The sequence below is a fragment of the Juglans microcarpa x Juglans regia genome, chromosome 7S, assembly GCF_004785595.1.
Source record: "Juglans microcarpa x Juglans regia isolate MS1-56 chromosome 7S, Jm3101_v1.0, whole genome shotgun sequence".
In the NCBI taxonomy this organism is placed as follows: Eukaryota; Viridiplantae; Streptophyta; class Magnoliopsida; order Fagales; family Juglandaceae; genus Juglans; species Juglans microcarpa x Juglans regia.
The window spans coordinates 21,486,592-21,503,503 of record NC_054607.1 but is presented as its reverse complement, the minus strand read 5'-3'; the positions used below and the strand labels follow the sequence as shown (position 1 = coordinate 21,503,503).

Below are 16,912 nucleotides of genomic sequence, written 5' to 3'. Positions count from 1 at the left end.
CTTTATCCAAATGGACTAAGGCATCTGGACGACTTGCAGAAGTTGGAGTGGCAGCTTGACCATGGGCTTTGCTATCCTGAGGCTGGAATTGTGTAGATGGATTTTGGGCTTCACATTCATTGTCTAATAGCCCCCCGCAAGATAGAGAGTAGAGATTTACTACTCCCATCTTGGAGAGGTGCAGCTGTAGTAGATGGGCAGGCAATGCTTTGATGAAGATGTTTGCCAATTGAGCTTGTGAGGGAACATGAGAGGTAATGATACTACCTTCTTGAATTTTATCTCGGAAGAGGTGACAATCCAACTAGATGTGCTTGGTTCTTTCGTGAAACACTAAATTGGCAGCAATGTGTAAGGCCACTTGATTGTCACAATAGAGCATGGCACCTTGTGGATGTGGAACCTGCAAGTCAGTAAGTAAGAATCTGATTCAAGTGAGTTCAGAGCATGTGGATGCCATAGAACGATACTCAGCTTCAGTAGAGGAGCGAGAGACCACTGTTTGTTTCTTGGACTTCCAAGAAACAAGGCATTTTCCAAGGAAAATGCAATAACCTGTGACGAAGCGACGTGTGTCAGAGCATGATGCCCAATCTGAATCACAATAGGCACTTAGTTGTAACTGAGATGTGGAGGGCAGTAAAATGCCCTGACTAGGTGCTGTCTTTAGATATCTAAGAAGCTTGTGAGCTGTGGCCAGATGTGAAGATGTGGGTGGTCCATGAAAGTGCTTAAAAGCTGGACAGATATCAGGTCTTGTGATTATGAGATACAATAGCCGTCCAACTAGTCTTCTATAAGGGCTGGGATCTGAAAGAGGCTGCCTCGTAGCCTTACTCAACTTGAAATTTTGTTCAAGGGGCAACTTAAGAGGCTTGTATCCAAGGGAATCGGAATCTGAAAGTATGTCTAATGCATACTTTCTTTGACATAAATGTATTCCTTTAGAGAATCTAGCAACCTCTAAACCAAGAAAATAATGCAAACAACCGAGGTCTTTTATCTTGAAATGAGTGTGCAGAAAATTTTTGAGAGAAGAAATGGACTGTGAACAGTTACTAGCTACAATAATGTCGTCAACATACACTAATAAAGCAGTGAAAGAAGTGTCATCTGCTTTAGCGAAGAGACTATAGTCAGCTCGAGATTGCTTGAACCCAAAAGCAATGAGAGAAGAAGAAAACTTGGAGTGCCATTGTCTTGAAGCTTGTTTAAGGCCATAGAGGCTCTTAACTAATTTGCACACTTGGTGAGATTCTCCTTTAGTGTAACCCGGGGGTTTTCTCATGTAAATTTCCTCGTCTAAATCACCATGTAGAAAGGCATTATGTACATCAAATTGATGTAAGGACCAACCTTGTATTGCTGCCATAGATAAAAGGACCCGAACAGTTACTACTTTAGCAATCGGAGAGAAGGTTTCTGTGTAGTCTATGCCTTCTTGTTGCGTAAACCCTTTAGCAACAAGTCTGACTTTTAGCCTCTCAATGGACCCATTGGAGTTGAATTTAATTTTGTAGACATACTTGCAATCAATGGCTTGTTTTCCAAGAGGTAAATCAATGAGGAACCAAGTGTGGTTTTGTTCTAAGGCATTTAATTCAATTTCCATAGCTTGGCACCAACCAGGATGTTTTATGGCTTGCTTATAGGTGGTTGGTTCAGATGTAGTGGAAATAGATGCTGAAAAAGCACTAAAAGATGGAGTAAATTTCTGATAAGATAGATAGTGAGCAAGAGGATGAGAGGTAACCATGAGTTTTGTGCAATACTTGGACACTTGCAAATATTGAGGTGCTCTCTTGAGTCTAGTGGATCGGCGAGGTGGTGGGGTAGGAGGAGAAACAGAAATTGGAGGAATAGGAGAGAGGGGGTTCTGGTTGGGAGGGTAAATCAGATTGGGCAGTAGGTGAAGGGGCATCTGAATGTGCATGTAAGGGATGGTCAAGAAAATGAGTGGAAGCTGAAAAATCTAGAGAGTCTGGTAAAAATTTAGTAAAAACCAGATTTGGATGATTAGTGAAGGAGGAAGTGAGGGAGGGAATTAATGAAATTCATGAAACACAACGTCCTTAGAAATGAAAGTAGTTCTTGTTTCAAAATCAAGGAGTTTGTATCCCTTAATACCAAAGGGATACCCAAGAAAAATACATATACGACCATGAGAATCAAACTTTTTCCTACCTTGAGAGAGGGTACAAGCAAAGCATAGTGAGCCAAAAATTTTCAGATGAGCATAAGTTGGTTTAAAATTGAATAAAAGCTCATATGGTGTTTTATTTTGAAGGAGTGGGGTCGTGGTCTATTTATTAAATAGGTGGCCGTTAAAACACAATCATTCCAATATTCAATTGGAAGACCAGCTTGAAATTTTAAAGCTCGAGCCACATTTAACAAATGTTGATGTTTTCTTTCTACAATCCCATTTTGTTGAAGGGTAGCAACATAACTTTTCTAATGAATGATACCCTTGTTGTTGAAAAACTCAGTCATTTGAAATTCTCCCCCCCTCCCCCCCCCCCAATTGTCACTTCTTAAAATTTTGATTTTAAGATTGAATTGAGTCTTAATAAGATATACTATGAAGAATGTATAACCATGTACTTCTAGTAAAGTCATCCACTATTGTCAAAAAATATTTGGACCCATCATACACAGTTGTTGAGCAAGGGCCCCATAAATCGCAATGTATTATTTCAAAAGGAGAAGATGTCACATGTTGACTAGTAGGAAAATGTAGTCGATATAACTTAGCCATTGGACAAAAATAACAAGGCTTAGTATTAATGGAAGAGATATGATTCTTTACAATAGGATCATTGATCAAACTAAGACAAGGAAAATATAGATGACCTAGGCGACAATGCCAAAGGTCGGTAACACCAACATTGTTCAAAACAGAAGCTGAAACAGTGAGAGGGAGGTGTTAAAAACTGTGAAAGTGTTGTGGCTAGACTTGAAGGAGAAATTTCAGTTCGTAGCAAGTGGTAAAGGCCATCCCTCACTTCACCCTTCCCAATCGTTGTCCAAGAGAGAAAATCCTGAATAAAGCACAAATCAGAAAAGAAAATGAGACAGTAAGTGAGTGAAGTAGCAAGTTTCTTAACTGAGAGGAGATTAAAGGTGAAGGATGGAACACATAAAACATCGGTGAGGCAAATGGAAGTTGTGAGCTGAACAGTACCAATGTGTGAGACAGGTACTTCCATTCCATTTAGTAGTTTTACAATGTGAGAGATAAGTGAGGTGGTAGAAGTGAACAAGGAGGGGCAACAGACCTGTCTATGATCCAAGGAAATGTGCTGGATTGTAATGCATGGTGTGTGTGTGTGTGGATAATGAAAGAGATATACCTGCAAGGTTAGAATGAGGTGAAGGCAACTTGGACTGAATCTGATTAGCGGAGTGCTGAGCAGCAATGGAAAACTCCCTTGGTTGAAGCAAGGTCATTAGTTGCTGAAATTGTGCCTTAGTTAAACCTACTTTGTTGTCATTGGTCTCCTCAAATTGTGATGGATAAGAAGTTGAGGATTGGGTAGCTAAAACCGTGGGGTTAGAAGCTTTGTTGAAAAATTTGTGACCCAGGGATAACCGTTAAATTTGTAGCATTTATCTACTACATGTCCAGATAAATGGCAATGAGTATAGAGAGGGCTCTCGGCATTACCAGCCTTAAAACATGTATCAAAGGTATGACCAATAATTTTGCAGTGAGTGCAAAATAGTCTATCTCTCTTTTGGTGAGGGCGTGTTTGTGGTGAAAATTTCTGAGGGGAAAAGGGTTTCTTGATGGCAAGAGCCATTGAGTCAGGGGATGGGCGTGATGGGTAAGCTGATGTTGGTGCTCTTGTTGTTGGATCAGTGAAAAAACCTTAGTGACAGGAGGTAGGGATCTAACAACATTATCTAGTCTCGTACATTAGAGTAAATATCATTCAAACTCAAGAACTGAAAAACACAGTCACGTTGATAACGATCCAAGAGAGTAGACATGGTACGGCAGTTGCACAAGGGAATGGGGTCATAAATTGAGAGTTCATCCCATAAGGTTTTGAGCTTACCATAATAAGCACTTACATAGTTGTGTTCTTGGAGGAGATTGGCAAGATTGTGCTTGAGTTGAAAGATCCGTGGTACATTCTGGTGGGAGAAACGGTCCTGGAGGTCGAGCCATATGTCTCATGCATCATCAACGAAGACCACGCTGGATTTGATAGAGGCACTGATGGAGTTTTGAAGCCAGGAAGCTACCATGTCGTTGCAGCGCTCCCAAGGTTCAAGCAAGGGGTCATCTGGGTCAGATGGGCGTGGGATATCACCCGTGACAAAGCCCACTTTGTTTTTGGCCCGTAGAGCGTGGCGCATGGCGCGCAATCAGGTGGGATAGTTATCGGCGATGAGTGGGTCAGTGACAAGAAGCACGACTGGGTTATCGCCATTGTCTAGGCAGAAGGGATTGCCGAGGTCACTCAAGTTCAAGAAAAGAGTCACGGGTGTGGCACGGAAGGTGTTTGTATTTAGGTTTGTGTGGATTTCGGAAGGGTCTAAGTGGTGGGAGGTAGAATCAGAGGAGTCTTCAGTTGGGTCTTCCATGGAAATATTCTCTCAGGCTCCTAATACCATGTAAGAAACAAAGAAGGAGAATAAAGGGGACTGATATGCAGAGAGGATTACGCATGGAAGTTCCTGAATGAAGCAAATCGTGCTGTCATTGTGTAATGGAGGATGTACAGTGCTGCTGCTGTATACACGGGTTTCCTAACAGAATAATATTCTTCCTAATGGACTAATACAGCTCATCTAGAAGGAATTACAAAGAATAACATAATAACAGTCAAATGAACAAATACAAGTGAAATAAACAATAAACAAATACAAATAATTAATCTTTTATCCAAGTCGACTAAGGCATCTGGCCGACTTGAAGAAGTTGGAGTGGCAGCTTGACCATGGGCTTTGCTATCTTGAGGCTGGGCTTGTGTAGATGGATTTTGGGCTTCAAATACATCTGGCCTCCTCGTGAACTTTTTATTGCTTTTCTCGTAATCATTGATTTTGAGTTTGATACTCTTCCAGGTTTTTCAGTTAGACTTTTATTGCTTTTCTCATACGTAATCAATTCTACTTAAGAAGCGCGTGAAAAAAAAGAGGAAAATTAAAAATAACACAGATAACAAATCTCAGAAAAGTCCGCTTGATTACCAAAAATTAAAACAAAGAACCTACAAGAGGAATCGTGTAAATCAGACTCTAAAAGGGAAAAAAAAATTATAAATGCACCCATTATAAGAAAAAATTACACATCGTCCCTCTACAGAACCCCGACCAAAAACCATCCATCCATCCATCTACATAGAAGTGGAGGAAAATAAGGAAAAAAAGAGGGAAAATCAGAGCTAAGAAATAAAAAAGATGCCAATTTTGTTCGATGGAATTGGTACACATGAGCTCCTATAGTGTCGCCAGTTCTGCTCCTTCCTCTCCGGAAATTGAGCATACTCGAATAAGAAGTCACAGTAAGCCCACCCCCCCACCTGCACATTTTACATACTTTTTCACCACTCAACCACCACTATAGCAAAATTATGAACGTTTAAATCTCATAGACGCCCTCATCGTGAAACAGCTAGCCACTAGCCGCTTCCAATTCAGCAACTAATTTACTGCTGCATCATAGGAAGTAATCTGGTGTTCTTCTCGTCACATCAGGCTCCCCCCTCCTTGGAGCAGGCTCAAACTGCACCCAAACATAAAAGAGTTCAAGCTTCTTGTCGAGCATCATTTATGTTGCAAAGGTGGTCAGTCCAAGAGAGATAAAAAACCTGAATGAATGTGTGGCCCTTGCAGTCATCAACTTCCAGGATAGATGCCATGTTTCCACAGCGATAACAATAATTAGGGGCACTAAATATGGTAACCACTTTTTGTTCCTGTAGCAAGGAATGCAAATTGAGGAGAGACTGCCCATCCCAAACAAAAAAAATAATGGCCAAATAAAACCTCAAAATGCAGCTTGGCACTTACATGACCCCAATTATATCCTTCCATAACCAACTGATGAGCTCTAGCAATCAGCTTTAGGTTATTAGTATGGTTGAACTGCTCAGATATGTCCTGCAAAAGATACGAGCAAACTGATCAACAGAGCTTGAAATTACGTGGGGAAGACAGATTTTAGTGAAAAACAGAAATTAAACCACCTGGCCAAAGGTGTATCCAGCACCCCTGGGAGAGATACCCCAACCACAGCGATCATCTGGGTCAGACCATAATAGATCGCACATAGGTCCCTCGTGAGGAACTTCTTGAACGCGGTCAAAGTTACGAATGTTATCTAGGGTCTCTATGGAAGGGGACAATCCACCATGCAGACAAAATATTTCAGATTCAACCTTCAAAAGATAAGAAAAGGTTAGCATATCATCACACTATCATCCAGAACACCTAACAACATTAACACTTTCCCCAGTGTCCTTGGGTTGCAGGTGTGCCCCTAGTGCTTTTTCAATTATACGTGGGATTGTTACCCATTAAAAAGCACAACATTAACACTTATAAATCACTGCAGCTTATGTAACATTATTGATTTGAGAACCAGGACAATCAGAAACTGAAAGATGGTCCCCAACTACAACTCAATCATATGCAAAATTATGACGCACGGGCAGATAAATAATAATATATACTTTGAGTTTTGAAGCAGCAACAGGCTCCAACAAAAGAAATATGTAACCAAATGCCTAGGCATAAATTGAAATCAACCAGGCAATCATGCAAGAATATAAAATCTATATTCTTCTAAAGCATGATGATCATGTGATCGACACTCCTTTGCATTGAAGAGCTTCTGTTGCTGATATAACTCGGCATTACTAGCAGGGGAACTGTACAAAGTTTTTTTTGATAAAACAGGGGAACTGTACAAATAACAATACAGTTGAAGAATGATCACAAAGAGGTTGCAAGAATCAGCTATCAATCTTCTTCAAAATCTTCAAAGATAACATGCATCAATCCTTCTCAAAAGCAATCACCTATTCAACTCTGGCTCAACAAAACTTCATTTCCTCACAGCTATATGGATCAGCTACTATAATGGTTCCTTACAATATTCCTAGATTTTTCTCCTTCCTTTTATACCAAATGGATGATGCTGACGGCAGTGTACATGACATATCAGATGAAATAGATGCAGGATAGCATTACCCTACAACAATCATTTAAAGCATCAAGGAAATAGCAAATATAATTATACTAACCAATGCTGTTAGCGGGAAATAGTCAAACAAATCTGTAAAGATCTTCCAAACATTGGCATTACCATACCTGAAAATAAACCAAGGCAAAAGTACCTTTAGAGACTATCAGAAATGGTAATATTCAACCAAAATTAAAGAGGTCAAAGGTTGGGGAAAGCAGTAGGAATTGCACGTAAGAGACTAGCTGCAGATCTTGAATGTAGCATATTTTCAAAATATTTACCAAAAACAATTGTCAATCCACAAGTGAAGTCAGTTTTGAGCTGTTGAATTTTAGTGTTTATGAACAAAGCACGATGTATTTCTCAATAATCTGCCACACTCAAATATATTGGTGCACATATCAGTCATTTGGGACAAGTAAGAAAAATCTCATACACATTGTGCATCCCACAGCATGGATGTAAATAAATTGACACCAGATTCAAACCAAGGGGCATATGCATGAATGGTATGGATATTTACCACTCTCCCAATAACATGGGTCATTTACAACCTAGAAAAGCCCTTTCCAACCGAAGAGATAGGGAGGATAGATAAAACGGAAAATGGAAGATATTGGTTTCCCATCTTGCGTGTTTGGTACAAGCTATGAAAAAGTGAAAGAAAAATGATCTCATTTTCCCTTGACTGGTAAAGATGGAAGTATGAAAAAGAAGAAAAGAGAAACTAGTTGTTTTTACATTTAACACACTTAACAAAAAATAATCATTTAAATAATTGAGAGAATTGAGGCGTAAATTTGTAGATACACATTAACCATCAAAAAACATTGTAGAAACACATTACCCTGCATAATCCATCCCATTTCTTTTATTGATAAGTAAAATTTTAACAAAGCAGGGTAAATCCATCCCATTTCTTCCAATTTAGGGATGATCAATTCCATCCTGATTTTCCCTCCTATCAAACAATGAGAACACTTAATTCTGTCTATATTTTCCTTCTTCCCTTCTTCATTCCTCTCCCCTTTACCTTTGTACCAAAAGGACAATTAAAGAAAGAGAAAAAACCGGATAATAATAAAAAATATAGTCACGAGAATCTCAAGCTAGAGACTTGAACTAAAGTCACAAGTAATGATAGCAGGTATTTCTTTTAAGTAAAACGAGGGGTGCAACACGAGGACTAATGATAGCAGGTATTAAATTAGTAGGTTAAAATGAGCTTGTGGCAAACCAAAGGTATTAAGAAACTCACTTTCGAAGGCACTCATCATAGAAGCCATAGACTTGAGTAATCTGTGCAATGAGAAACATAAAGCAATAATAAGAATAAAAAACTAGTTGCAAAAAGAATAATAACAAAAGGCACAAAAGACTCGCATCATAGAAAAGTGAAACAAAAATTGCATTACACCTTATAACCCAAACGGGAAAATGGACGGAACCCCAAAATGAACCTCCTAATTATAATAAAACAACAGCTTTGTGACCAGCTCCTAACAATACAATGGCATTTACTATAATGTTATTATCATAATAGAAGCAAACCATTACGAAGTCATTTAACAAGAATAAACAGAAATTCTTAAAAAAATAAATCCAAATTATTATTACCTGGCGGCTTTCATGATTTCCTCTTAGAATAGTAATCCGATGGGGATAACGCACTTTTAAGGCCACCAGAAGCTGAATAAAGGAGTTAATCATTACAACAGTAGTTGCAACTCAAAGAAATGTCACCAAGCTAAATGAACATCTAGATAATGGAAACAAAAAGCATGAGGAGCATCCGATTTGTTGGATTTAGACATACCAGATAGGTATTAAACAAGACCCTTATCTATTCCATAAAAATATATGGTACATCAACAAATGCAACCCTATAGGCAACATTCAAGGAAATATAAGAGATACTGTCACTTTATAATGAATGCAACCCTTCATTCCAAGCCCAGCAGCATATGCAACAAAATTTACAACTCATAATGTGTTTCTAGGAAGAGCCAGAAAATAAAATCCATGGTCATTGCGCTGCCCAATGGCAAGGGGCAGTTCAGAGAGAGACACAGAGTGGTGTGGAGCCCAGTAGGACCCATGCAGCCTGTGGGGCCCGCATATCTCTCTCTTTCTTCCTCTCAACTGCCCCTTGCGATGGGGCAGCACAATGGAAGGGGAACCAGATCCAAGAGCCAGAGCCTTGTGAATGAATGAAGCTACAACAATTGATTTGACTCAAATATTGTGGCCTCAACTTACGTTAATAAATTTTGTCCCAAGAATCAAGAAATTCTTTGTTGGTAAAAGTTAAAACATCATACATCAGAAAGAATAAAAAACTTTCAAATATAACTTTTTTTAATAAGTAAAGCAACTGTTAGAAAGACAAATAGAATTTTAACAAAGCTAGAAAGTAAAAAGTATCAACTTATACTTACAGTGACAGTTTCGACTGAATAGTAGCCACGATCAACATAATCTCCCATGAACAAGTAATTTGTATCGGGACACTGTCAACAAAAATATGCAACCAGATATGGATATTATAGTTGTAAATGTCCACTTATAAATAAAACCAAGAAAAGACAAATGATGGAACACGAAGAAAAGCTCAATGCAATAGCTTAAACAGATGACATGTCCTATCGGGGAAAAGTAAATGCATCAACACAACTATTAGGTCAAAGCACAGTATTTGTGATGCATATCCTATGTGGCTACACAGAGACTCTAGTGGCAGATGTAATTGGCATTACAATTATAGGCTATGGCCGCAAAAATCTGAAGGCTCAATATCCATGTGGAGAAAACAATGACAACAACCAAACACGTAAAGATGGCAAACTTCTTGATCAACCAAGTCATCCTACTTGTTTGAGACAGCCAAAAGTTGCACAGATAGGCACCAAACTGATGAAAGAGACAATGATCACTCAAAGCCTGTCCAACTTACAATGTTACCAGAAACTTAAGGCCTCGTTTGGTTACACACATGAGATGAGATAAAAGTTAAAAGTTGAATAAAATATTGTTAGAATATAATTTTTTAATATTATTTTTGTTTTGGGATTTGAAAAAGTTGAATTGTTTATTATATTTTGTGTGGGAGTTTGGGAAAGTTGTAATGATTAGATGGGAAAAGATGAGATGAGATGGTTTGATCTGTGAACCAAACCAGGCCTAAGACTGAAAAGAGCAGAAGTGGTACATGCCATGCGTTTTTTTATTGGCACATGACAAAGTCGTGACTAATTCCGGTGATGCATAGACCCTAGGCAAGAAGTTTCCAACAAGTACACCTTGGGTAATTCAATGGAAGTTTTTCTAATTATGACGGCCACAAGAGTGTGAATGCAGAGTTTAGAACCAAAGATGTCCGGTTTATACGGGTCACCCTAGGACCACAATGCCACCCCTTGGGGTTTACATCTGTGATCAAGCACTTGTAAGCATTCAACTCTCAAACATGCCTTGTCTTGATTTGCAGTAGAATAAATGAAATTACCAGGCATATCAAGGTGAAAGGCACTTTATTTAAAAGGAAGCATGAAGTTCTAATATACACAACTTTCATGATAACTTATTGGAACAACATTTTCATTACAGAGTTTCAAGGGTTAGATCACATAATAATATTGGGCATTCTTTGCACTGAATGTTAGAGGAACATTCAGATCGACCATCGTTTCCTATACACATGCTTTATTAAGTTTCCTTTAATACTTCTCATTTTCTTCTACATATTATCACATCACATTTAAATTTTATAAATAAAACTTACACGAGACACATTACAAGCCACACTCTCTATACTTCTTGTTTTGCTATTCCACAGCTCTAGAAGCTTGGCTCGCACATGCAACAATGAACATCTTAACGCATTGCATTAAACCTAGATTCCAATTAGAGAATTTCAATTTTCAAAAGCAGTTAAATTACAACTCCAATCAGTTCATAAATCCCATGCAGTAACAGATCACCATACCCTTCAGCAAGCATAACATGAGTAGAATGTTGACAGCCTAGTCAGAAAAATACCTTCCCTCCAATGCGAAAAAGCTCCGCAAGATCATGGAATTGCCCATGAATATCACCACAAATTGTAACAGGGCTTTTAACGGGCTGCAGTGGAAAAAGGAAGTTACAACTTGCAGTCAGGTAAATAAACATAAGACAAAAACCCAGTGATTCAAGAAAAGGCAATGTAATATAAAGGATGCTTGTACATTCAAATCTCATTCAAATCATAACTAAGCACTGATAATAGTCTGAATCCAAATTGTTTAACCACAAAAGTTGGCACATAAGAGAGAATGGAGACCCAACATAATACAAAAACTAAAGGCATGTTTTAAAGAAAACAGGTTTTTTAAGATTGTCTCTTTCATCAACAATATTCATAAAAGGGGCATAAAATAGAGTAGGTAGGGAACCAACATTTTTTTTTATTTTTTGATGGGTAGGTAGGGAAGCTTTCCTAACTCATCCAACAAAATGTCATCATAAGTTTCTAACGCATCAATTGTTCTACAGAACGAATTGTTACCATAACACAACCTATGAATTAAGAATCTCCATAATAAGATGGAAAATGACCTCAAAGCGCAAGCTACGTTTCGAGTAAAGCTACAAATAGTTTCTTTTCTATGTAGAAAGGGAAAATTCAGATCGAAATTTTAGCCATTAATCTCAGCCACTCAAGTTAAATTCAATTAAATAATAACGCAGTAACAAGAGCTTCCAAAAGTCAATCAAATACTAACTTCGTAAAATATCAAGACTGGAGCAATAAAACTCCATCATTAATTAGCATAACACCTTAGTTCAATACTATGAATCAAATAGAGTGAGAAGGTTATAAAGATAATCATGAGTGCTAAGTCACACATTGGCTACTTACTAGATGAAACTAGACTTTATAAATGATTTTAGGGAAGCTTCAAATTGACAAATCTTTTTGGAGTTATAGTATAGATGTAGCTAGTGCTTTCTCTGGATTGCTATATACTGTATCCACGCTACCTAATAAGGCCAACCATATGATACTGAAGCATTAACGAGTATGTCAACAATTTAAGAGGAAGAGTATGTAACACCCCATACACATTGGAACAAGGAATGAGTCACATAGAGTGGGGTTAAGCCAGACAGGTAATGAGAGCTAATTCCCAAATTTGGCAACTTAGTAGGTGAAATTGCACTTCATAAGTGATTATAGTAAAACTCCAAATCAACCAGTCTTTTTGGGTTTACAGTGCAGATGTGACTAACGCTTTCCTAGAGGTCGTTCTAATCAGGAAGGAATAAACCTAACCTACTAATGGAAGCTGTTTCTTTATGGGTTGGTGGAAGCTGTTTATATGCCTTTTAACAATCCTCACCAACCTAAGTGCATCTATAATTCTAAAATCCATAACTAAAGATCCTTGTTACTTGAGATTGGGGTGTATAATCCAAACAATTAGAAACATATATGAAGTAAGATGAAGCAAATATATGAATAATCAGTATTATGTAATGAGACATCACAAAAGAATAGATAGAAAGCCACACCTGGACATTGCTTTCTTCCATTAATATCTCCTTAGCTTTATCACACAGCACCCGTACCTACATCAATATAAAATATTAACCACCATTATTGATAAATGATTTTGGATTGGTGACAGAAAACAACTGAAAAAATGAGAGCAAAATCTAACATTCTGAAAGTCCATTACCCAAACTTTCAAGTAGTTCCAAGATCATCAAATTCCATAGCCAATCGTATTGGACATCGCACTGCTTTGGTCTTTGACTCATGAGACTCTATAATGCACACAATATAACCCAAATCCAATGGAACTAAATTCCATGTCCAAAAGATAATATATATCCAACTTTATACAACATGAACCTAGACTTTATGATCATAATAGTGTCATGCGGTTTTTTCCATCAAAAGCTTAAATACAGCTTATCTGCATAAAACTGACAGAGACCCTGGAGTAAACCACCATTAGTCGCTTTAAAAGTAAAGAGATCAAAATCACCTAAATATCCACCATGATGTCTCCCGCTTCAGTCCCCCTAGAATCAATAGCAACCCATCATTCGGTGAGAAATGCTATTGAACTGTCTCATAGATTACTACCAGCTGTCAAGATTTGCACTCAGCTAGAATCTTGCCCACCTTAAGCCAAGAAAACTACCGTGTGACACCAAAACATCCTCCAATGAAACATTTTTGTTCCATTAGATTTTTTATCGGTAAATAAGATTTTATTGATTGTAGGAATAGGCAAAAGCAGAAGTACACAGGTCATATACAAGAGCAATGCCTAGGAGTGATGTTCTAGTGATACAAGAAACTCATGAATGGTCATGCCATTAAAATCAATTACAATTGATCATTGAAACAAGGTGTTAAAAAAGAAAGTTCTAAGTTCATCCAATGACCGCTCACGATTTGCGAAGTTTCGCTCGTTCCTCTCCTCCAAAGACACCACCATAGGCCAATCGGAACCATCCAAATTGCGGCAATATGAGAGGTGCCTTGGAGACCTCTCCATGAAGCTAAGAGGTCGATCACCCTTCTTGGCATCACCCAAGCTACACCCATCCTATCAAAAAAGTCATTCCACAAAGTCTGTCAATCTCACAATGAATTAGTAGATGATCGACAGATTCTCTGCTCTTTTTACAAAAACAACACCAATCCAAGACTATGATTCGGCATTTCCTTAGGTTGTCGATAGTGAGAATCTTCCCCAAAGAAGTTTTCCATACAAAAAAGGATGCCTTTAAGGGGGCCTTTGTCTTACAAATGCTCTTCCACGGGCTTAGAGATGGATTGGTAGAAGGAGCGTATTGTGAACTTCGCTTTCACCGAGGGGCGCCAAAAAAGCTTGTCTTCACCTACCCTCCCTCATAGGGCCAGAATAGACTAGGTTGTAAAATTCAGATATTGTGTCAACTTCCCAATCATGGACAGCTCTAAGAAATGTGACATTCCATTGGAGAGTGCCATTAGATTGGTCAAGGAGGTCCACAATCGAGGCTTCCTTCATTCTTGCTATACCAGTTTGGCTAAGCTTCCTTAAGTGCCCTATCACCACACCATATGTCACTCCAGGATTTGATTTGGGGCCTGTCATCCGCCTCAAAACAGGTAAAACTAGAAAGTTTAGTCCATCCACATCTAATGTGCTTCCAAAGCCCCACCCCATAGGATCCACTCACCTCATTCGAGCACCAACCTCCCCATGCTCTACCATACTTTGAATCTAAAATTGTTCTCCACAAAGCTCCATGTTCTATGGGATATTTCCATAGCCATTTTCCCAACATCGTCTTATTAAAAAGCTGCAAATTTCGGATACCCAAACCTCCTTCAGAAATAGGGGAACAATCGGTAGCCGATTTTACCAAATGAAATTTGAACACATCATTCATCCCTTCCATTAGATTTCAGATCCTCGGACTTTAAAATTTTACCTATTAACAGGGTCTACCCACCAAATGTGCCCTACCAAAACCCACAACGCCAGGGAAAAACGGACCAACATTTCCCACCATAAACCCACTCTAGGAAGGTCGCTACCTGTTGAATAAATGGCAACTCCCATTTTCTTTAATGAGAAACAAACAAAAATAGTTCAAACTGTGATAACCCCAGTCTTGTTCGGGTTTTTTGTACGGCAGATACGATAACTTTATACAATAAATGGAATTTCAGTTTCATCGATCTGTGCTATCTCAACATCAGTCTACGTATACTTAAAGCAAGCCTGTGGTTTGAAACACAAGCCGAAGAAACCAATAGGGCCATATTTGACACATATCCTACAATGGATCTGGTTCAATTACAAATAAATCTAGAGCCTCCCCACCAATTGGATCCCAAAAATCCCTAATTCAGCTAATCTCATAGATCACGCCCATATCACGCGCGCACGCAAAAAAACCATGAGTTATCCGATCTGGCTAACGCAAGCCCCAAGGGTCAAACCAGATCCATCATATTCGCGAGAAATCGAACCATAGATAGATCAAAACCACCAAGAGAAGCTAAAAAAAAAAAAAAAAAAAAAATTAAACATAAGTGAAAGGAGAATGAGGATGCAGAAGAGCACCTCTTGCTCGGACAAGGGCTTGCACTGCATGAGCTGCGAAATCTGCTCGTCCAGGTTCCCATGTGAGTTCGAAGGGACCGAATCCATGCTCTCCTGCTCCTCCTCTCCTCCACCTTTTTCTTCCCTCAAACGCACTGTTTCACAGACCAAGATCCCTCCCAACCTCGCCCCAACTCCACAAACTATAGATCTCGGTAAACCCTAGCAAACTTCGTCCAGTTCTCCCGCTTCGTCCTGTAGTTCTAGAAAGAGAGGATGAAGCCCACGGGAGAAACAGAGAGTGGTGGAGAAACCAAAATAGTTTTTTGTCTTTCCGAGCTCCTTCTGTGGGGGAAATGGTAATTATATGTTTTTAGCGGTTTTAAAATTTTCTGAAAAAAAAAATAATAATAACAAAAAAATAAAAAAAAATTCTGGAGAATAGATTGGTGGTGGAAGGGTTTCAGTCGCGCCATTAGCGCGTGTAAGGCTTATAGTGAGGTTCTGGCGGGCTTTGATTAAAATCAATGTGCACGCTCCTTGATAGCGCGTGCTGAATGGAGAGGAAGTATTATGGATAAAAATGTTTTTTTTAATATTTTAAAAGTTTCATAAAATATTAAAAATAAGTTTATTTGCGAACTGCAAGTGTTAACGTTACGTTCTCAGTGCCCGATGTTAAGGATTTTTTTTTTTTTTTTATGATGAGTAACCTCTTCATAGCATGATTCTTCGAATCTATTTTTACAGAATAAACTCCGGTCCTGTACATTACATTTTCAAAATTTTTTTTTACATAAAACTAGTTAAATCGTTAGTTTTTCACCCTTCTATAAGTTCATGATTTAACTGGATAGAAGATATATTGTGTTTATATGTCTACGAAGTTTCTCATAAATACAAAGGTTGTTTTGGGTTTGGTGCATTGGACATTTTGTCTAAACAAACACAAGCCTAGAATATGCATAATTGTGTGCATGATACAAGCATACATAACTTATTTGTAAGACGTTCTTTCTTGGAAAAAGCCCAAACAACTGCCCTTGTTGTACAACAGAATGAGTTGGAATATGCTGCGCAATCGGGGGGCATGCGAGTTTAGAGTTTGTTCATATACTCATTTATATTTTATAGTATGGTGCTTCATTTTATAATATATAGAAACTAGAAAGTTTATACTAGTTTTGTGCAATGGATTTGCATAATGATGCAAGCAAACAATTGATGATTTGGATTTAATGTTTGTAGATGATTGCATTAGAATTCAATTTGTTTTGGACTAATGGAGTTTTAAAGCATTGTTTATGAAAAGTCTTCTTATGTTATTTCTCATCCTTTCGTTAGTTTTTTCTGCCTTGTTTTAGCTTTTATTCCTTCTTTTTGGTGGGTTAGGGTTAGTAAAATATGTAGTAGAGATGAAGATAGTTTCTTTTTTGCTACATCTTGTTTGTCTCATAAGCATGTTCATTTCGGATATGCTTGGTAAGTAAGATGAGACACAAAATTTTCATATCATCTCATCATTACAATTTTTTCAAATTCTCATATAAAATATAATAAACAATTGAACTTTTTTAAATCTCAATTCAACTTTTTCAAATCTCAAAACAATAATAAT

General features: G+C 38.1%; 1 protein-coding gene across 1 annotated transcript; it reads right to left on the bottom strand.

Annotated features, from left to right (window-relative positions):
* Nucleotides 1-5,268: 5,268 nt before the first annotated feature.
* LOC121241153 (serine/threonine-protein phosphatase PP2A catalytic subunit-like) lies at nt 5,269-15,642 on the bottom strand. Its single transcript, XM_041138796.1, has 11 exons — nt 15,316-15,642; nt 12,755-12,811; nt 11,240-11,323; nt 9,640-9,711; nt 8,819-8,890; nt 8,460-8,500; nt 7,260-7,326; nt 6,201-6,392; nt 6,025-6,114; nt 5,823-5,930; nt 5,269-5,737 (listed from the first exon to the last, which is right to left on the bottom strand). Exons 1-11 carry the CDS (start codon nt 15,400-15,402, stop codon nt 5,672-5,674), a joined length of 936 nt encoding a protein of 311 aa, XP_040994730.1. The 5' UTR covers nt 15,403-15,642; the 3' UTR covers nt 5,269-5,671.
* Nucleotides 15,643-16,912: the final 1,270 nt, after the last annotated feature.

What these genes read in the sequence shown, in the direction of transcription:
- LOC121241153 (XM_041138796.1), bottom strand. Translation starts at nt 15,402, where the DNA reads ATGGATTCGGTCCCTTCGAACTCACATGGGAACCTGGACGAGCAGATT. An exon ending in TTTTTCGCATTGGAGGGAAG is followed by an intron (nt 9,712 to 11,239) that starts GTATTTTTCTGA and finishes TTTTGTTGACAG; the next exon opens with TGTCCCGATACAAATTACTT. An exon ending in AGGGCCACACATTCATTCAG is followed by an intron (nt 5,738 to 5,822) that starts GTTTTTTATCTC and finishes GTTTGGGTGCAG; the next exon opens with TTTGAGCCTGCTCCAAGGAG.